At 45.2% G+C, this 23,521-nt stretch overlaps 1 protein-coding gene across 1 annotated transcript; it reads left to right on the forward strand.

The window, feature by feature from the left end:
• The first annotated feature begins 2,750 nt into the window (after positions 1 to 2,750).
• On the forward strand, positions 2,751 to 5,009 carry LOC146177546 (uncharacterized). Its single transcript, XM_084581590.1, has one exon. It carries the CDS (start codon positions 2,794 to 2,796, stop codon positions 4,588 to 4,590), a length of 1,797 nt encoding a protein of 598 aa, XP_084437716.1. The 5' UTR covers positions 2,751 to 2,793; the 3' UTR covers positions 4,591 to 5,009.
• The last annotated feature ends 18,512 nt before the right edge of the window (positions 5,010 to 23,521 follow it).

Raw genomic sequence — 23,521 nt, forward strand, 5'->3', positions numbered from 1 at the left:
ACCAACAACGACCAGTGAGCCAGCCAGGGCGAGCACGATATGCCCCTTTTTGAATTTTACAAACAGTGACATGAAGCGGATCAGTATTACGAAACATTTCTGCCTGAAACACCTCAACAAATGCCCATTGGATATTCTCATTTGATACGGAGCCATCCCTGTTACTTCTACGGTAACCGAGAGACACTAATCTGTTACATTTGCGGCCTCAGCGGGCACATCTCCCGGTATTGCCAGCATCGTCAGCTTGTGCGTTCTTCTCCTGACTCCCGTCTCGATTTCAAGAGATTGCCATGTCAGTATCTTGCTTCTCTTTAGCAACTCGCTTTTTTTCCGGTACTGACCGCACTGATTCTCCTGCCTCCGAGCGCAACATGATACCGCCTCCTATCCGGCCAATGCATTCACTGTCGCCGCTGCAGCCCACCACCCATGGGAGACTAGATAGTGCAACCGATGGAGATAAGGTCACTGGCTGGTGAATTTTGCCCATACATTTTTTCTTATTGTCAAGTTAAAAAACAAAGTGTTGTGCGTGGGAACAATGTTGGTATAATTGCTTTAGTGGATACTGGTGCCGCTGTATCTGTGATGACACTTTCATTTAGTAATTTTCACTGGGCACGGTGGCATTGCATTTTCACTTTCACTGGGCACGGTGACATTGCTAGCATGCGGCACGCTGACAACCCGTTTGCATTCATTGTGCAGCTGTCCTTTGGCCTGCTGCTTCATACCGGCGATGGAGACACAGCGCAAGCCCGGGTGACCGGGACTGCGCAGGTATTCTACGCCAGCATAAGCCAAGTGCTGGATCTGCCACCGCTTACATCGTGGGAACCGCACCATCACCACCGGACGACAACAAGCTCGGAACTCTTGGCACGTGGTCTACCATTAACGCCACCGCTCTCCGCAGCTATATACAGGCTACCGTGGGCGTACTCGGCCACTGGGCACGGTGGCACTGCTAGCATGCGGCACGCTGACGACCCGTTTGCATTCATTGTGCAGCTGTCCTTTGGCCTGCTGCTTCATACCGGCGATGGAGACACAGCGCAAGCCCGGGTGACCGGGACTGCGCAGGTATTCTACGCCAGCATAAGCCAAGTGCTGGATCTGCCACCGCTTACATCGTGGGAACCGCACCATCACCACCGGACGACAACAAGCTCGGAACTCTTGGCACGTGGTCTACCATTAACGCCACCGCTCTCCGCAGCTATATACAGGCTACCGTGGGCGTACTCGGCCACTGGGCACGGTGGCACTGCTAGCATGCGGCACGCTGACGACCCGTTTGCATTCATTGTGCAGCTGTCCTTTGGCCTGCTGCTTCATACCGGCGATGGAGACACAGCGCAAGCCCGGGTGACCGGGACTGCGCAGGTATTCTACGCCAGCATAAGCCAAGTGCTGGATCTGCCACCGCTTACATCGTGGGAACCGCACCATCACCACCGGACGACAACAAGCTCGGAACTCTTGGCACGTGGTCTACCATCAACGCCACCGCTCTCCGCAGCTATGTACAGCCTACCGTGGGCGTACTCGGCCACTGGGCACGGTGGCACTGCTAGCATGCGGCACGCTGACAACCCGTTTGCATTCATTGTGCAGCTGTCCTTTGGCCTGCTGCTTCATACCGGCGATGGAGACACAGCGCAAGCCCGGGTGACCGGGACTGCGCAGGTATTCTACGCCAGCATAAGCCAAGTGCTGGATCTGCCACCGCTTACATCGTGGGAACCGCACCATCACCACCGGACGACAACAAGCTCGGAACTCTTGGCACGTGGTCTACCATCAACGCCACCGCTCTCCGCAGCTATATACAGCCTACCGTGGGCGTACTCGGCCACTGGGCACGGTGGCACTGCTAGCATGCGGCACGCTGACAACCCGTTTGCATTCATTGTGCAGCTGTCCTTTGGCCTGCTGCTTCATACCGGCGATGGAGACACAGCGCAAGCCCGGGTGACCGGGACTGCGCAGGTATTCTACGCCAGCATAAGCCAAGTGCTGGATCTGCCACCGCTTACATCGTGGGAACCGCACCATCACCACCGGACGACAACAAGCTCGGAACTCTTGGCACGTGGTCTACCATCAACGCCACCGCTCGCCGCAGCTATGTACAGCCTACCGTGGGCGTACTCGGCCACTGGGCACGGTGGCACTGCTAGCATGCGGCACGCTGACAACCCGTTTGCATTCATTGTGCAGCTGTCCTTTGGCCTGCTGCTTCATACCGGCGATGGAGACACAGCGCAAGCCCGGGTGACCGGGACTGCGCAGGTATTCTACGCCAGCATAAGCCAAGTGCTGGATCTGCCACCGCTTACATCGTGGGAACCGCACCATCACCACCGGACGACAACAAGCTCGGAACTCTTGGCACGTGGTCTACCATCAACGCCACCGCTCTCCGCAGCTATGTACAGCCTACCGTGGGCGTACTCGGCCACTGGGCACGGTGGCACTGCTAGCATGCGGCACGCTGACAACCCGTTTGCATTCATTGTGCAGCTGTCCTTTGGCCTGCTGCTTCATACCGGCGATGGAGACACAGCGCAAGCCCGGGTGACCGGGACTGCGCAGGTATTCTACGCCAGCATAAGCCAAGTGCTGGATCTGCCACCGCTTACATCGTGGGAACCGCACCATCACCACCGGACGACAACAAGCTCGGAACTCTTGGCACGTGGTCTACCATCAACGCCACCGCTCTCCGCAGCTATGTACAGCCTACCGTGGGCGTACTCGGCCACTGGGCACGGTGGCACTGCTAGCATGCGGCACGCTGACAACCCGTTTGCATTCATTGTGCAGCTGTCCTTTGGCCTGCTGCTTCATACCGGCGATGGAGACACAGCGCAAGCCCGGGTGACCGGGACTGCGCAGGTATTCTACGCCAGCATAAGCCAAGTGCTGGATCTGCCACCGCTTACATCGTGGGAACCGCACCATCACCACCGGACGACAACAAGCTCGGAACTCTTGGCACGTGGTCTACCATCAACGCCACCGCTCTCCGCAGCTATGTACAGCCTACCGTGGGCGTACTCGGCCACTGGGCACGGTGGCACTGCTAGCATGCGGCACGCTGACAACCCGTTTGCATTCATTGTGCAGCTGTCCTTTGGCCTGCTGCTTCATACCGGCGATGGAGACACAGCGCAAGCCCGGGTGACCGGGACTGCGCAGGTATTCTACGCCAGCATAAGCCAAGTGCTGGATCTGCCACCGCTTACATCGTGGGAACCGCACCATCACCACCGGACGACAACAAGCTCGGAACTCTTGGCACGTGGTCTACCATCAACGCCACCGCTCTCCGCAGCTATGTACAGCCTACCGTGGGCGTACTCGGCCACTGGGCACGGTGGCACTGCTAGCATGCGGCACGCTGACAACCCGTTTGCATTCATTGTGCAGCTGTCCTTTGGCCTGCTGCTTCATACCGGCGATGGAGACACAGCGCAAGCCCGGGTGACCGGGACTGCGCAGGTATTCTACGCCAGCATAAGCCAAGTGCTGGATCTGCCACCGCTTACATCGTGGGAACCGCACCATCACCACCGGACGACAACAAGCTCGGAACTCTTGGCACGTGGTCTACCATCAACGCCACCGCTCTCCGCAGCTATATACAGCCTACCGTGGGCGTACTCGGCCACTGGGCACGGTGGCACTGCTAGCATGCGGCACGCTGACAACCCGTTTGCATTCATTGTGCAGGTAAGGAAAGATTTCGGATATTGCATCCGCTCAAGTGACCCTTTTCTGGTAGTGCTGCCGTGCCCATCTCTTTTGTTAGAGGTTGTTGATGTCGCCCTTGCCTTGAAAAAATTGTTGCTGCTGAGTGGAGATGTTGAAACTAACCCTGGCCCCGACCTAAACCAAATTGCTAAACAACTGAAGGACATTGCAGCTGACATAAAAGATATAAAGGAGAAACGTTTGACCGACATAGAAACCAAACTAGACAAAATTGATGCCCTTGAAAGTAAAGTTGAGGCTTGCCAGCAACAAATGACTGACATGAATCAAGTCATAGAAGCACTTGAAAAGAAAATTGACGATTTAGAAAATCGCAGTAGGCGGTCTAACCTAATCATTTATGGTCTTCCAGAAAATGACGAAGAAACAAGCGAGTCGCTCGAAGAAACTGTTAATAATGATATTATTGTTGACACATTAGACCTCGAAAAAGTGGCAATAGAAAGAATACATAGGCTAGGGAAGCCCGCGACAGGTAAGGTTAGGCCAGTAATAATGAAATTATTGGACTACAGACAAAAAGTAGCAATATTAGGAAGAGGATACAAACTTAAAGGAACCGACTACTCAGTTGGGGAAGATTTCTCCAAAAGAGTGCGAGATATACGGAAGAAACTTTGGGACAGTGCGAAACCAAACCGCGACAGAAAAGAAAAGGTGTCACTTTCCTACGACAAATTATACATTAACAAACGCGCATATATTTGGGACGAAGAGAAGAACGACAAAGTGCCGATGCAAAAAAACGACGCAGAAAGCCCAACAATCCGTCGAACAACCCGCCGAGCAGCACAATCAAAAGACTAACCTTGATGAACATAAACGCCCGCAGTGTTCTAAATAAAACCGAGGAATTGGAAAACCTACTAGTTGACTATAACCCAGATATAGTGGCCATCACGGAAACATGGTTATCACCTGCTGTATTCGATCACGAAATTGCCCCACCAAACTACGCAATCATTCGGAAAGACCGGCCTTCACGGGGTGGCGGTGTAGCGTTACTGATAAAAAAATGCCTTCCCTTTGTCCTTCTTCCCGATGTGGCTAACGCTGAAGCCGTTTTCTGTAAAATATTATGCGACGGGATGACCATTGTTACCGGTTGCGTTTATCGCAGTCCATCTTCTGACAGCACATGCCTTTCAGCCATTCAAGAGTACATGCAGCGTCATGTCCATCAATCCAGGGTTATTCTTGCGGGTGATTTTAACCTTGCCGACATTGACTGGGACACAATACATCACGCATCAGAAGCTTCAGATGCGCTAATAGACGTGATGCTAAATTTTAACCTACATCAAGTGGTTTCTCATCCCACTCGCACTCAAGGTACAACGAAAAACATCCTCGACCTCATACTTCTCAGCAACCATTTCCAAATCAACCGAATAGAATTGGACATTCTCGAAGGTATATCTGACCACAGTATACCTATGTGCACATTCCCACTCAGTGACTCCATTACTAGCCCTCCTACAGTTCAAAGTTTCATTAATTTTAATAAAGCAGATGACGTAAGCATACTAAACTATCTAGCTCATGAATTTCCATCCATCCAAGAAAAAGCCACTCATGTATACAGTGATGTGAATTCATTGTGGCTTCATTTTAAGAACATTGTGCTAAACTGTGTAAATAATTACATTCCAATGAAACAGAGTAAACAACACCTGAAAAATCCCTGGATCACGCGCGAAGTTATCCATGCTAAGCGACGTGTAAAACGGCTTCGCAAGGCCAACAAAAACAACCCGACACCCTCTACGACTTCCAAGTTGAAATCTGCATTACAAGAATTCAAGGAAAAACTAAAACACTCAAAACAACATTACTACAGTGTAAAATTTCCCAACTTCCTTAAAAATAGCCCACAAAGATTCTGGAAACATCTACGCAATACCCAGCCTACAACAAACTTAACAAAAGAAGAGAGAGCGACAATGGCTAATAGATACAATACATTTTTTCAGTCAGTCTTTACGAAAGACAACGGTACACTTCCTCCTCTCCCATCACCTCATACCTCGGTACTTGATCCATTAATAATAACAGATGCCGGAATCCTCAATCTTCTTCTCAACATTAACCCCAAAAAATCCAACGGCCCTGATGGAATTTCGAACGAATTCCTTAAAAGATATGCTGAATGGTGTAGCAAATATCTGGGACAGATCTTTCGTAAGTCGCTGTCAACTGGTAACGTACCGCATGACTGGAAAATGGCTAAAATAATACCGATTCACAAGACAGGAGACAAAATGAATGTTGCTAACTTCAGACCAATATCATTGACAAGCACTTCATGTAAAATACTAGAGCATATCATTTTCAAACATATAACCACATTTCTAGAACGTGAAAACATACTATCTCCTCACCAACATGGTTTTCGGGCTGGGTTATCAACCATCACACAACTAACAGAAGTAGTTCATGACCTTACCCTTTGCATTAACAACCGTTCACAAGTTGACATGATTCTACTTGATTTATCTAAAGCTTTTGACTGCGTGAGTCATAACAAGTTAACTGCAAAATTAGAGAACATTATTGGAAAGGGAGAAGTTTCTGCTTGGATAAGAAATTTTTTAACAAATCGTACACAGTTCGTTATAGTCGATCATACGCCATCTGATACCGTCTCTGTCACATCTGGGGTTCCACAAGGCTCAGTTCTCGGCCCACTTCTATTTTTGATCTATATCAATGACATAACGAATAATATAGGGTGCAAAATTAAACTCTTCGCGGATGATTGCGTTATATACAAAGAAATTAAAAGCCACAATGACCATCTCATCCTTTCCGAATCCCTCAGCATGGTATCCGAGTGGTGCTCCCTCTGGCAAATGTCTATTAATGTTAAAAAATCAGTAGCCATGACAATTACAAGAAAAAAGCAATCCTCTCTCTTCACCTACAGCGTTAATGGTACACCACTTTTAAAGGTTGATGAATATAAATACTTGGGAATAACACTGACATCAAATATGAATTGGGAGGCACACATAAATAATATTACGACTACAGCACTACAAAAATTATTTTATTTAATAAGGCGCCTTAAGACCACACCAATGAATATTAAGCTTCTGACCTATAAAACATTTGTCAGACCAATTTTAGAATACGCTAACACAATTTGGTTTCCTTATACAGCAACTAACATAGCTAAACTCGAACGCGTGCAAAGAAAAGCAGCAAGGTTTATTCACAGCAAATACAGGCGTACAGACTCACCCTCCCTTCTCTTAGCTCGTTCAGATTTAAACACATTATCGACTAGAGCAAAACAAGCCCGACTAAAATTTCTTTATCAACTACTACACGGTCAGTACAAAATTGATACAACTACGTACATATCGCATTCACTGTCTAGAATAACACGGCACCACCACGAGCATGCGCTAACGGAATACTCTTTTTCTAACGACGCATTCAGGTACTCTTTCTTTCCTCGCGCGATAAGAGAATGGAATCAGCTAAGCTCATCTCTAAAAAACACAAATTCATTGTCGCAGTTCGTAACCCAACTAGAGTTAATCACAGGAGACCATTAATGCTTCTTACTTTTATTCCCGGTTGCCTTTACACGTTACTAACAATTCATAGGAATAATATGGGGTACACCGACTATTGTTATCTTTTTATTTTGTTTGTTTGTTTTTTATGAAATGCTGCCATACTGTTGCGAGTATTGTTCGGTTGTTTTTCCCAAAAATTGTATACTTTGTTGTCCGCATTTTTTGGAACTGTTTAGAATTCTTTCATTTCTTTTATATTGTATGCTTGTAACATAACATGTGTTTTGCCCGTCTGCTAGGCTCTCGATTGAGAGCGGCAGTATTGTTAAATAAATAATAAATAAATAATTGCCTCAGCCAGAAATATGTTTGCATGGACCGAGCGACCACTTTTTGCGGCATTGGGGGCGAAAGTTTAGCTTCTGTCATCCTTTGCTCAGCCTCTATTGAATTGAGTGGCACAAGTTCCAGGACCGAATCTGTTGTATTACCCCATGTCACGCATGACACCATTCTGGGCATCGCCTTTTGCGTTAGTGTGGCACATCACTGGATGATGGAGACAGCTTAATTTTTCTGCAATGAAACATGTCAGCCTTAGTAAACATCCGTTCCCGAGTCGCGACGATTTGCTTTCTCTCACGCAAAATGTGGTCTTGCCAGTTCAGACAGCTGTTTTTGTCCCCGCGAAGTCTTCCAGAATTCGAATGCAGCATTGCCAACGTATAATTTAACTGGACACTTGCAATGTATTGAAGTAAATTGTGGTTGTCCCTCGACTTGTTATCGACCCAGAAGACGGTTGTACGCACATGTGGGCCCTTAACTACCCATACAGCCTGTGCGTCTGCCGGCTGTCTCAAACTTGCAGGATGTGAACATCATGTTACCGAAGGCATCGCGACCATTTCTGATTGCCCTCGCACTGCACTGAATATGCCGGGTTATTCTGATTAGTTAGGAGCAGTGATAGTAAGCCGCTGTTCTCTACCAATCGACATGCACTACAGGACGTTCCCGAGTCTCGCGCTGCTGTGTTTACCTTTGCCAGGACAGGATCTCTTCCTTCTGTGCCAGACTCCCGCATGCAATATCCAAATAACATGGGGAATGTCTATTCCATCAGGCAAAAACCATATTAGGTCTGTCCAGCCGAGCGAAAAAATATTCATGATCAAGTCGAAGAGATGCTGCAGAAAGGAGTGATTCAGGTGTATTGCAATCCATGTGCCGCACCCGTAATACTGTTGAGAAAGAAGGACAAACCATGGCAATTTTGCGTCGGTTATCATCCAATAAATGCGTTCATGAAAAAGGATGTGTACACTGCCGCATACCGATAACGATTTCGACTCTGCGTTCGGTGTCGTACTTCTCGTCCGTTGAACTCCGCTCTAGGTATTGGCAAATACCGATGTGCCCATGTGACAGAAAATACTGCCTTTGTGATTATTGATGACTTGTTTGAATTTAATGTAATGGCGTTCATCTTGTATAATACTGCGGTGTTGTCCGAGCGTTTCATGGATATGGTTCTTCGTGGCCTTAAATAGGATATTTGTATGTACTATTTAGATTGTGTCATATTTGGAGAATCATTTGAAGAGTACATTTAACGCCTTGGAATGGTCCTTGACTGTATCAGCAACGATTGACTCGTGTTGAATTCTAATGAGTGCTACTTCGAAGAATGGCAAACTGTTGTCCTTGTCCTTAGCTTCCTTGTGGATAACGACGGATCTCAACTTGGTACGCAGAAGACGGCTGCAGCCTTTGAAAAGCTAGATGCTCCACACAGGCGACCACAGCGGGGCCCATATGCGCAAGGGCACCAAGTGGAGGAATTGGATGTTGTCCAGGCACATGTCACAGCAAATTTGGCAGGCAGAAATCATCAAAAATGTTATTCACAGAAGATTAAAAATACCTATTTTTCTTCAATCATAATATTTTTGAGATAAGAGAGGGACGAAATAGAGGTTACACCCTTGCACACATACAGTCTTATTAACCATTTAGTTCAAGGTCGAACTTGATGGGGACCGGTCATTGCCACGTCGAAGTTTTAGATAATGATTGAACTCGATAGACATTTACTCAGCTAGGTTCGCAATTGACCATTGGAATGGCAAGCAACACTCAGAGCAGCCAAGCACTTACTCTAAGGTGAAACAGGCAAACCTAATAGAAACAATATCTGCTGGATTAAAATATTTAGATTACATTAAATAGTTTATCAGCTAGTTATTCGCATGTCAAAATGATCGCTCCCTAAATGTGCACTATTCAGATTTAAACAAATAGTTTCTGTACTAGAGTGTCTGCTGCTGTTCTGAGGCAGGGCAGCATACGGCAGCGTATCGCTCATGTTAGCCCTTTACCACGTTTTTCGACAACCAAGGCTAAGAAGAGCCACACATGTGCTTTTAACAACAGCAACTGTGACTGTAGCCAAAACCACTCCCGAACTGTGGAAGCATCGATTGCGCAAAATGAATGCGGCGATTGCCCACTGCTACACAACTGCTCTCCTGTGGTGTGTGTGAGTTATGCTGTGACGTTAGGCACTTAAAAGCCCTTCTAGGAACCAAATCTCATTTAAAACTTGCATTCACCGATTTATCCGCCTCGCTTTATCCTGTTTCAGTTCATATTTCTGATGAATGTTGCTATCCATTTCGTCATATTTCGGATCACACACTCATTACTCAATGGTTAATAAAACTGGCAATGTGGCATTAATGAATCTTGGCAACCCCCAAAAATATATGTTCATTTACTCAATGGGAAGTGGGATTGCCCGTTTGACGGAGGTATTAGTTTAGGCAAGTAAATATGCATATACGTAAATGAGGATCCGCAAGTATATCTGCAGATGGGATCCATTAGCATTAAAATGCACAGTGTCACACTCTTAAAGATGGAACTTCAGTGCCCCTTCTGCCCTCCAACTTTTCTGTAAAACAGATTGTAGCCCACGCAGAGCTCCAGGCCATCGCCATGTAGCTGATGGCCATGGTCCAACGGCACATCAAACATCGTAGAGCAGGGGGCCTTTGCCCAGTAGGCAGAGCATGGGACACTACAAGCACTGAATGCCACCTTGCAAGCCTGCTTGGAACCCTAGTGAAACCAGGCATCCCAAGAGGACTATTTTGGTATGTGAAGTGAGGCTCACATGCCTAATTTCAAAATATAAAAAGACACAACACGAATATGGCGCTTGCTAGCCACAGTGACATATTGAGAATCATGGTAAGTTGTGCTACTGAGGCTAGCATAAATATTAAGTATGTTGAGTTGGGCAGTAACTTTGAAATTGGTGCGTCTGAACCAAGGTCAATGTACAACTGGTCGCGCAACTTGGAAGAAAACGCGTGCAGCTGCCTACTGCCAGCGGCATCAACTCGATGATGAGGGCTCCTGCGAACTGTGAGGCAAATTACTAGCGCACAGAAAATAAGATCTGCCAGAACTCCAAAGAACTAGAAAGTAAACATAATATTCGCGCTCAGGAATGAATGCAGTTTTTGTTTCTTGCGTAAGAAAAACGTGTCACATTTTTAATAATATTTTAACTTGTTTCTAACGGCCTCTCTCGGCCACTTATTATCCGCTGCGTAGTTGCCCAAAGCTCAGATATGGCTCAGACCGAAGCGTTTTTCATCCGCGGAATGGGTGCGTCGTCGGCCCCGGTTCAACGTTCATCGTTGCGTGCTGCGTACAGAGTGGGTTATCTGTAACAAACAGTCAGTATTTCATTCTGCTGGTTGTGGTAGAGCTTTACAGCAAGGCGAAGACTGTCTGTGCTCGATGAGAAACTGATTGCCGCTGCATGTGCGCATTTCCGGACAATGGGACAATGCTGCGTCACAGCTCGGCGGCTCGGCTCGGCCTCCCAGGCACGTCGCAAAAGTGGTGGCTTGTTTTACGGATACACGTCTGCATGAGCGGCGTATCACTGCATGTTTTAATTGAACGGTGAAGGTGAGATTTTATTGCCCCCAAGACGCGTGCCGCATTGATCTAAGCCTTCCGTTCCGCTCCGTTTGCTGCGTGTTTTGCTCACTGCGTCGTATTACCGCACCAACGTTCGCTGAACGTGCTTTAGCTGTCATATCAGTGATGTTCCTATTGTCAATGGGATGCTTAGCATGTTAAATGCTTAAGTTGTAAATTTGTAACCTCACATTGACTCCTTTTAGTGGCAAATGAAGCGCGAGTAAAATATGGGAGTCATGAACAGGGCGAGATTTATTGGAGCGAAGCTATATCGTAGATGTTTTCACTTCTGAGACGCATTAACTTCTAAATACTAGCAATCCCAATTTGAATTGCTTACCTAAGCTCTTACAGGTTGGCGTTCTAGCGCTAGCGTTAGTTATTCCGTTCGTTTGTTTTTGTTCTTTGACGCTGATATGTACTTTGTTAGCAAGATCTTTCACCCTTTTATAATCTCACCGCGTCTCGTTTGGAGACCTGCGCTCAGGAAATTTTATCACGAGGATTTCATGAAGACCGTGACGAATGAGCGGTGGTCGCTCTCCTACACTTAAAGATTTCATTGTCGTGAAGCGTCAATGTAAGTAATCGTGAATTAATAAAGCCTGGCTTTCTATGCAGCACAGCTTCACTCATTTATGCCCTTAGTGAAATGCCTCAAGCCATGTGGTTCTATCCATGTGCTTGCCGAATTCACTTGAAGGCCCTTGTTCACAAACGTGCCCGAAGAAATAAGCCCCAGAATGCGTTTACATGACGCGCGACGAAAGACTAGGCTAACGACGACGGAGGCCGAACGATGCTATGATAAGGTGGTTAAAGATGCCGTAACATTTCAGTTAACGTAAAACTTGACAGTAGAAATCCATGTCAAGTAAAGTTGGCTGAACAGTTACGGTGTAGAAGAACGGCTGATTGGGCGAGTTGGTGAACCATGATGGACAGTAATGTAAATTGCGCAAAAAGACGAGACAAAGAGGAGAAGTGGACAACGACGGCGCAGAACTGACAACTGAATTTATTCGAAGAACGGAAGAGTATATATATATAAGTACACACACTTGTTGTACCCACATGAGCATAGTCAAAAATGCATAAAAATCTATATCAACACAGCAAAACTCCCCCTATCACACGCACGTGGTGAAAACTGCCGACGCACTAACGATTGTGCAGCATGGTCATCTCATTTTCTGTCAATGCGACGGACGTTTTACTAACACAAACATTTTGCTTTCGGTTAATATGGAACGCCTCGGCGATTTCTCGAGTAGTCTGGTCTTTATGAAGAAACAATATATTAGTATCAACGAAGAAAGGTACACACTCACACGCGTTACAATGTTTTGCTAAGTTAGTATCATTCTTTTTTAAGGACTGCGCATGCTCCATCAGCCTAATGTTGATGCAACGGCCTGTCTGCCCAATATACGTACGGCCACAGGACAATGGTATTTGGTATACTACACCCATCCTACAACTAATGAAACTCTTGGCGTGATTGACCTGGCATCTGTTCTTACTTCTTGCGCCCCCCAGCTTTCTTTGAACCGCTGCACCTACCTTGCCAATCTTATTAGGGGCTGAAAACAACACCTGTACGCCATATTTTGCGCCTACTTTTTTAAACCGATGTGATAATGCATGTATATAAGGCACAACTGCAATTTTATTTCTTTCATTTTTTCTTTCTATCTGTCCGGAACACTTCAGAGAACGCAGAACCTTATCAGCACTAGCTACAAGCACTGAGTCTGGATAACCAGCCTCCCTACATCTATTAGCTTGGATTTCAAGGCTATTATACATTTGATGTGCACAAGACTTATTGACAGCCATCCTAAAACAAGCTGTTACTATTCCAGATTTAACAAGTTTGGAGTGACATGACTTGTAGTTTAAAAGAGGCTTTACACTCCTAGGAGAGTACTGCCAACACACATGATTCATATTAAAAGTCAACTTTAAATCTAAAAATTGCAAAACATTTTTCTGAGGAACCTCAAAGGTGAACTTCAGTCCTGTACCATTCCGAGCAAAAATGTCAAGAATTTGAGGCACATTTACAGCATCCAAGGATCTAACTAAAACAAGAAAATCATCTACGTATCGGAATATACGAATGATCTTTCCTGTTAGGTCGCTCTCTATTTTTCGGTCGACATAACTAAGATAAATGTTACTGAGAACGGGGGCTACTTTAGCGCCTATGCACACGCCAGACTTCTGCATGAATAATTTATCGTCCCACATTACATAGGTGTTCTGAAGATAAAATGACAAAAGTTCCAGGAAGGATCCAACAGTTATACCGCCCTCATTTCGAAATAAACACTCATCATTATCCTCTGTGATGCAATTCTTCACACATTGTAGAAGTTGATTATGAGGAAGAGAATAAAACAAGTCAACCACATCTATGCTAAAGCCAGAGCAAGAAGCCATATTCTCGTTGAAAAGATGCTTTACAACGGTCTCTGAGTTAGGCACAAGAAACGGGTCAATAACGGAAAGTGCTGACAAATGATTGTTAAGGTAAGACGATACGACTACTTGCCAAGTCTGGCGCTCAGAAACTATTGCCCGGAAAGGGATGCCAGGCTTATGCGTTTTTGCTGAAAAGAAAATTTCAAGAACTGGAAGTTCAGCTTTCTTTACTTTGCTTGCCAAATTCTCTATTCCAAATTCATGCAATAACGCTACAGCCTCTTTCTTGCATTCAACCGGATCCTTTCTGCTCACTCTAAAATGCTTCCTTACTGACTCACATGCTTTTTCTGAAAACTGTTTCTCGGACAGTACAACAAAGTAGCCTTCTTTATCTGACTGCACAACGTGCAAACGATTGTCACACAGGTAATTGACCAATGCGCGAAACTTGTTACTACGCCGACCACTAGACTTGCTACTGGCTACCGCATCAACACACTCTGAAATACACCTAGACCTATCATCGAACTGAGCTTTGGACGATACACTGCGAGCAAAAGCCAACTTCTCAACCGTTAACATCCCAGGGTCAAGACAGAACTTTGGTCCTAGGCGTAAAGTCTTTTCATGCTTAGAATCCAAAGCGACATCATCCAAGACCAAAAGCTTTCCTTCTGATGCCGGTCTTCTCGTACCTTTTGGGAGGGTTGGACGGACTGCGCTCCAAAGGAATTCCGTCAGCTGATCGGTAGTCTTACACCACTCACGAAACACACGCTGATTACGGAGAGTGTTCTCAACCAGGCACTTAGTCCGAAGTACGTCCTTGAACAGCCTCGCCTGCCGCCACCATTCACTCCTGAGAATTCTGCAAATTCTTCTGTTGTGCCCCGTAGAAGGTCGTAACCAGCCACAAAGTGCTTGCACATCCGGAGGGCAGGTATCGTATCGGCAATGCCACGACGCAGTGCGGGCTCGGCAGATACACACGGCGATGATGGGTGACAGTATTGCTGGGTTAGACAAATCGATGTTTCGACACAAAATAGAAGCCCATGTACAAGAAATGAATTGTAGAAGAACGGCTGATTGGGCGAGTTGGTGAACCATGATGGACAGTAATGTAAATTGCGCAAAAAGACGAGACAAAGAGGAGAAGTGGACAACGACGGCGCAGAACTGACAACTGAATTTATTCGAAGAACGGAAGAGTATATATATAAGTACACACACTTGTTGTACCCACATGAGCATAGTCAAAAATGCATAAAAATCTATATCAACACAGCAAAACTCCCCCTATCACACGCACGTGGTGAAAACTGCCGACGCACTAACGATTGTGCAGCATGGTCATCTCATTTTCTGTCAATGCGACGGACGTTTTACTAACACAAACATTTTGCTTTCGGTTAATATGGAACGCCTCGCCGATTTCTCGAGTAGTCTGGTCTTTATGAAGAAACAATATATTAGTATCAACGAAGAAAGGTACACACTCACACGCGTTACAATGTTTTGCTAAGTTAGTATCATTCTTTTTTAAGGACTGCGCATGCTCCATCAGCCTAATGTTGATGCAACGGCCTGTCTGCCCAATATACGTACGGCCACAGGACAATGGTATTTGGTATACTACACCCATCCTACAACTAATGAAACTCTTGGCGTGATTGACCTGGCATCTGTTCTTACTTCTTGCGCCCCCCAGCTTTCTTTGAACCGCTGCACCTACCTTGCCAATCTTATTAGGGGCTGAAAACAACACCTGTACGCCATATTTTGCGCCTACTTTTTTAAACCGATGTGATAATGCATGTTTATAAGGCACAACTGCAATTTTATTTCTTTCATTTTTTCTTTCTATCTGTCCGGAACACTTCAGAGAACGCAGAACCTTATCAGCACTAGCTACAAGCACTGAGTCTGGATAACCAGCCTCCCTACATCTATTAGCTTGGATTTCAAGGCTATTATACATTTGATGTGCACAAGACTTATTGACAGCCATCCTAAAACAAGCTGTTACTATTCCAGATTTTTTAAACTACAAGTCATGTCACTCCAAACTTGTTAAATCTGGAATAGTAACAGCTTGTTTTAGGATGGCTGTCAATAAGTCTTGTGCACATCAAATGTATAATAGCCTTGAAATCCAAGCTAATAGATGTAGGGAGGCTGGTTATCCAGACTCAGTGCTTGTAGCTAGTGCTGATAAGGTTCTGCGTTCTCTGAAGTGTTCCGGACAGATAGAAAGAAAAAATGAAAGAAATAAAATTGCAGTTGTGCCTTATATACATGCATTATCACATCGGTTTAAAAAAGTAGGCGCAAAATATGGCGTACAGGTGTTGTTTTCAGCCCCTAATAAGATTGGCAAGGTAGGTGCAGCGGTTCAAAGAAAGCTGGGGGGCGCAAGAAGTAAGAACAGATGCCAGGTCAATCACGCCAAGAGTTTCATTAGTTGTAGGATGGGTGTAGTATACCAAATACCATTGTCCTGTGGCCGTACGTATATTGGGCAGACAGGCCGTTGCATCAACATTAGGCTGATGGAGCATGCGCAGTCCTTAAAAAAGAATGATACTAACTTAGCAAAACATTGTAACGCGTGTGAGTGTGTACCTTTCTTCGTTGATACTAATATATTGTTTCTTCATAAAGACCAGACTACTCGAGAAATCGCCGAGGCGTTCCATATTAACCGAAAGCAAAATGTTTGTGTTAGTAAAACGTCCGTCGCATTGACAGAAAATGAGATGACCATGCTGCACAATCGTTAGTGCGTCGGCAGTTTTCACCACGTGCGTGTGATAGGGGGAGTTTTGCTGTGTTGATATAAATTTTTATGCATTTTTGACTATGCTCATGTGGGTACAACAAGTGTGTGTACTTATATATATACTCTTCCGTTCTTCGAATAAATTCAGTTGTCAGTTCTGCGCCGTCGTTGTCCACTTCTCCTCTTTGTCTCGTCTTTTTGCGCAATTTACATTACTGTCCATCATGGTTCACCAACTCGCCCAATCAGCCGTTCTTCTACAATTCATTTCTTGTACATGGGCTTCTATTTTGTGTCGAAACATCGATTTGTCTAACCCAGCAATACTGTCACCCATCATCGCCGTGTGTATCTGCCGAGCCCGCACTGCGTCGTGGCATTGCCGATACGATACCTGCCCTCCGGATGTGCAAGCACTTTGTGGCTGGTTACGACCTTCTACGGGGCACAACAGAAGAATTTGCAGAATTCTCAGGAGTGAATGGTGGCGGCAGGCGAGGCTGTTCAAGGACGTACTTCGGACTAAGTGCCTGGTTGAGAACACTCTCCGTAATCAGCGTGTGTTTCGTGAGTGGTGTAAGACTACCGATCAGCTGACGGAATTCCTTTGGAGCGCAGTCCGTCCAACCCTCCCAAAAGGTACGAGAAGACCGGCATCAGAAGGAAAGCTTTTGGTCTTGGATGATGTCGCTTTGGATTCTAAGCATGAAAAGACTTTACGCCTAGGACCAAAGTTCTGTCTTGACCCTGGGATGTTAACGGTTGAGAAGTTGGCTTTTGCTCACAGTGTATCGTCCAAAGCTCAGTTCGATGATAGGTCTAGGTGTATTTCAGAGTGTGTTGATGCGGTAGCCAGTAGCAAGTCTAGTGGTCGGCGTAGTAACAAGTTTCGCGCATTGGTCAATTACCTGTGTGACAATCGTTTGCACGTTGTGCAGTCAGATAAAGAAGGCTACTTTGTTGTACTGTCCGAGAAACAGTTTTCAGAAAAAGCATGTGAGTCAGTAAGGAAGCATTTTAGAGTGAGCAGAAAGGATCCGGTTGAGTGCAAGAAAGAGGCTGTAGCGTTATTGCATGAATTTGGACTAGAGAATTTGGCAAGCAAAGTAAAGAAAGCTGAACTTCCAGTTCTTGAAATTTTCTTTTCAGCAAAAACGCATAAGCCTGGCATCCCTTTCCGGGCAATAGTTTCTGAGCGCCAGACTTGGCAAGTAGTCGTATCGTCTTACCTTAACAATCATTTGTCAGCACTTTCCGTTATTGACCCGTTTCTTGTGCCTAACTCAGAGACCGTTGTAAAGCATCTTTTCAACGAGAATATGGCTTCTTGCTCTGGCTTTAGCATAGATGTGGTTGACTTGTTTTATTCTCTTCCTCATAATCAACTTCTACAATGTGTGAAGAATTGCATCACAGAGGATAATGATGAGTGTTTATTTCGAAATGAGTGCGGTATAACTGTTGGATCCTTCCTGGAACTTTTGTCATTTTATCTTCAGAACACCTATGTAATGTGGGACGATAAATTATTCATGCAGAAGTCTGGCGTGTGCATAGGCGCTAAAGTAGCCCCCGTTCTCAGTAACATTTATCTTAGTTATGTCGACCGAAAAATAGAGAGCGACCTAACAGGAAAGATCATTCGTATATTCCGATACGTAGATGATTTTCTTGTTTTAGTTAGATCCTTGGATGCTGTAAATGTGCCTCAAATTCTTGACATTTTTGCTCGGAATGGTACAGGACTGAAGTTCACCTTTGAGGTTCCTCAGAAAAATGTTTTGCAATTTTTAGATTTAAAGTTGACTTTTAATATGAATCATGTGTGTTGGCAGTACTCTCCTAGGAGTGTAAAGCCTCTTTTAAACTACAAGTCATGTCACTCCAAACTTGTTAAATCTGGAATAGTAACAGCTTGTTTTAGGATGGCTGTCAATAAGTCTTGTGCACATCAAATGTATAATAGCCTTGAAATCCAAGCTAATAGATGTAGGGAGGCTGGTTATCCAGACTCGGTGCTTGTAGCTAGTGCTGATAAGGTTCTGCGTTCTCTGAAGTGTTCCGGACAGATAGAAAGAAAAAATGAAAGAAATAAAATTGCAGTTGTGCCTTATATACATGCATTATCACATCGGTTTAAAAAAGTAGGCGCAAAATATGGCGTACAGGTGTTGTTTTCAGCCCCTAATAAGATTGGCAAGGTAGGTGCAGCGGTTCAAAGAAAGCTGGGGGGCGCAAGAAGTAAGAACAGATGCCAGGTCAATCACGCCAAGAGTTTCATTAGTTGTAGGATGGGTGTAGTATACCAAATACCATTGTCCTGTGGCCGTACGTATATTGGGCAGACAGGCCGTTGCATCAACATTAGGCTGATGGAGCATGCGCAGTCCTTAAAAAAGAATGATACTAACTTAGCAAAACATTGTAACGCGTGTGAGTGTGTACCTTTCTTCGTTGATACTAATATATTGTTTCTTCATAAAGACCAGACTACTCGAGAAATCGCCGAGGCGTTCCATATTAACCGAAAGCAAAATGTTTGTGTTAGTAAAACGTCCGTCGCATTGACAGAAAATGAGATGACCATGCTGCACAATCGTTAGTGCGTCGGCAGTTTTTCACCACGTGCGTGTGATAGGGGGAGTTTTGCTGTGTTGATATAGATTTTTATGCATTTTTGACTATGCTCATGTGGGTACAACAAGTGTGTGTACTTATATATATACTCTTCCGTTCTTCGAATAAATTCAGTTGTCAGTTCTGCGCCGTCGTTGTCCACTTCTCCTCTTTGTCTCGTCTTTTTGCGCAAGTTACGGTGTCCATTTTTCTGCCTTATCCGAGCATCGTTCTGCCTCCGTCGTTGTTGGCCTTGTTTTTCGTTCATAAGTAAAAAGAGAATCAAATTCCCCGCCAAAAGTACGTTACTGTGACGTCACAAGTAACGTCACGTGTTCGTTGCGCCTCACAGTTCGCAGGGGGCACTGGGAAACTAAAGCCTCGCTCAGGGTCGACACGCAGGCTTCTATGGGAGTTACGCTACCATTTGTTCTTCTACCATGTCTGAACTACCTGGCAAAGCATGTGTTTATTTTGCCGATATGCTCTAGTCCCTTGATAACAGGTGAGATTAAAGCGCTAAACCTGCATTCAAGTTGATTACCACACGCTATCTAGCTTGCAAGGTAAAAACAGTCGTGCAGAATAGCCTTCAGCGTAAAAGGTATGGGTCAAAGTACCGTTTGTAAAGCAGTGGGAACTTTTGTACATACGTGCAGTAGTCTGGACCACACACAAGCTGTGTAGTGGCAGCATTTCTGCAATCAGCCACATTTTTATTTTGGTCACAAAACCCGAAGGAAATGGGTTCGGCTGCAAGTATGATCAGGGTTTTGCTTCCGTCCAAGCTAGCAGAGTGCCTCCACACTGTGTGCATAGTCGCAGTGAATGATGGGAAGATGCTGTTGATGTTTTGCTCGTTTGAATATGCGCTAAGGTTGAACAATGGGCTTGAGGCCATTATCACGTATTTTACAACAATGTATGCCAGTTCACAATCCCTGTTCTTGTGATTTGAATCTGTGCGCTAAAGAACATTGCAATTGCTCTTCAAGTGCACTTTCTAAAACCATTCGTTCCAGGAGAGTAAGGGTCTAAAGTCTCAAATATGCTGTAGTCTGAGTTCTTTAGTGACAATGACAAGTGGCCCCTCAATAGCTTATCACAACTCGTCCTTGCTGGAGACGTTGTGCCCAAAGCATTAAACATGATAGGTTACGCGGTGACCAAACACAGGGCTGCTGTCTCGTAATACCAATAAAGGTAGTCAATGCAAGCTAGGATGCAATAATTTCGTTCTCGGATAGTGGAAGTGGCCTGAAGAGATGAATCCCTACTTGCAGAAATGGTGCTCGAGCAGGTGTCACCGAGAAAGCTGCCCTGCTGCAGTGTATGTTGACCATTCATAGTGCGCGCACTGCAGCTGTCAACGTGCCTCCCTGCGGTGCCAGCTTGCATTTTTGGCCAATAGAATCATTCACGACCGCGATGGAGCGTTCATGCACACCCAATGCTTGTGGAAGTAAGGTCATTATGTGTGACATAAGAGATAAAGGGTGCACAGGCTGCTCAGAACATGCCGAAGTGGTGGCCCATATAATAGTTCTGCTTTCAAAGAAGACCAAGACACGCAAAAAAATGTTATTCACCCAATAGCGGTTCACACTGCGCCAAAAAGACTGCACGGGTATGTCTTTTCATTCTTTCTCTCTGAGCTTGGTGGAGTTAGAAAAAGGCAGCCACACCGACTTGACGCAGTTCTCAATATTGTTGGTGTTAGTCTCCGTCGTATTGAAAGGGTAGCTGAGAAATGCAGTCTGTATCAGCGTGTTGACAGTATGTATTTAGCATACACTGACGGAGTCATAATCTTCACCCGTTTTGACGCATTCTGCGAGGTGACTACAGAAATCACTAAAGTTGACTAGCCAGCAAGTAGCATGGTCTATAACACCGGTGAACAGGTGCCCATAAAGTTATGGGTGAAAACGGTCCGTAGTGAAGATTTCTAATTATTCCTCCTCCATGACCGGACAAATCTGCTCTGGTATAATAGAAAGCAACTCACATGCGCAAGATGTGCTCTTTGTATTTGCAAAACTGCATGTCAACCATGCTGATTCCATCACCTGTTGAGTCGGTATCAACGTGTTGGTGCTGATAAACGTGTGTGTTGGAGAAGCATTTGGGAAGCATTTCACTTGATAGAAGGCAGAGCTGCTCAGAGATATCTACTCGAAAGCCACATCCTTGTGAAAAATGCTTGTCTAAATGTATAGAATGTCGCCAAAGCAGAAAACAGTAAATGAAGTGGTGAAGATATTAGCACGAGGCCAAGTAACTCTTCAGATGCTTGAAAGATGGGTAGCTGGAAATACTCGACCATCACAGTATTTGTGGGACCATGTTTGATGACGTCTTTGCCCACGAAATATGTAAGAAGTAGCACAGGAGATGTCCCCACGCAGCACGTTTTGGAGTTCAGCAAAATGCCACCATGTATGCAGTGCAACGCAAGACTTAAGGTGGACAATGACATCCCAAAAATTACATCGTTTAAGCAGCCATGTATATACCTCATTGCTAACTCGGGAATTCAGTGTCTACGAAACTCTCGCAGGTGACCGGTGCATTGATGAAGTCTAATGGCATCAAATTAAAATCATAAATGCCATCGAGAGCAGCGAAAAGTGTTTTTGTAAGTATACTGGATGCACAGACCATCAAAGGGCAACAAAAGTAGGAGGCTAAAACGAGGCACTCGATGCATCAATACAAGGAAGGGGATTATACGTCATTCATAGGGATGACACTGAGACTAGTTACGAAAATAAATGTCATGTGCTGTCCGTCTTTGCAACAAAAATAATTTGGGCATGAAAGCGCTCAGCTGTTGAAATACTACCTCCAATAATATTTTGTCTATTTTTTCACCTACCCTGCATTCAGACAGTTATATCCAGAAGGGTATCATTGGATCAAGTGTGAGGTGCCATAGTAGACCCTCTGCATGGTCTCAGACATGTGTATTGGTGGTGGGCGGACGGTTGAGAAGATTAATGTCAATGCACAATGGTCGACAGGGCATTGTACTATTACGCTGACAGCGAGAGGTTAGTCACACAAATTTTTGTGTGCATGATCGGTGAACTTTATCAGTGCTTTGTCCAAGGTATTAATAACCAAGGCAAAAAACATTCCCGAGCTGCTACTGTAGGATGCAAGTTTCCAGCCGTTGGGCAGAACAGCACATTTGGTTGGGCAATTCGTTGTCTACAGCATACCATAATGTTTCGGAAAAAGAAAGTGTTACATGAGGGGCGAAGACGATTTTATTTATGCACGTGACATGTATTGGTTCCGCGAGTTGACCATATTGAGGGCAGTCTCAAGGCAGGAAACCTGTGTATACACATCCAAAGAACGCACAACGAAATATTGGTGATAAAAACACACTCACCTCACTGCCAGTCTTATATTACACCACGGGTCTGACGCTGAACGCACTAGCATGGTAGTAAAAATTGGCACTGCAGAAGTTAAAAATAGCGACCTAAGAATGACCGACTATACATGTTCATTCGGTAAGGACCGCCATTGCCAAAGTGAACACTTCACACACTGACACTTGCACGCAGCACATTTCAGTAGCACTCATAGTGGATATAGTTGTGTGGCAGGTCTGCGAGCCGTGACCATAGCGTTGGCACTTGAAGCAGCGGCGAGGATTTTGAATATATTTCCTGAGTTGAAGTTTCACATAGCCTATTTCGACTAATTCGGGAAAGATGCTTTGTGCAAATGTCGTGACTAGGTGCTTGGTCGGAATCTCTTTGTTATCACGCCTCATTTTTATCCTATTGACATCTGTTATGTTTTGGTCTTTGAGGCATTATACAAGTTCCTCTTCGGTAAGGGATCTGATGTTGTCGTCAGAGATAATTCCTCGGACAGTGTTCAGAGAACGGTGTGGACTGAAGGTCACTGTGATTTCACCTGAAGACTTCAATGTGGACGTTTTTTATGCTGATGATTATAGATTTCCAATAGAATGTCTCCGTTCGGAAGTTTCTTTACATTGTAATCCTGAACTATTACATCTGTCAGTGTCTTGGTCACTATGAAATGTGAGATATGTCTAGCTGTTTTCTAAGCATTGTCACTGTGCACTACATGAAATCGCGGGAACCTGTTTTGGTTTTTCAAGAAGAATTTGGAGGTTTCGTCAGTGCGTCCCCTTTTTCGGGATCGATCATGTGCGAATAAGAAGCAATAAAAATAATGTTGATGTTCGGCCAGGGTGGCGGCCACCCCCACTAAGCCCAACGATGGCACGGGAGGGAAGCTTCCGAGAAAGTCCAGCCCACGCCAGCCTTGCACCCTGACTATAACCAAATATGGCGTAACACAGGGTAGTTAGCCACGAAAGGCTAACCCTTGC

The sequence above is a fragment of the Amblyomma maculatum genome, chromosome 10 (assembly GCF_055883805.1).
Source record: "Amblyomma maculatum isolate TAMU_Amacu chromosome 10, ASM5588380v1, whole genome shotgun sequence".
Taxonomy (NCBI): Eukaryota; Metazoa; Arthropoda; class Arachnida; order Ixodida; family Ixodidae; genus Amblyomma; species Amblyomma maculatum.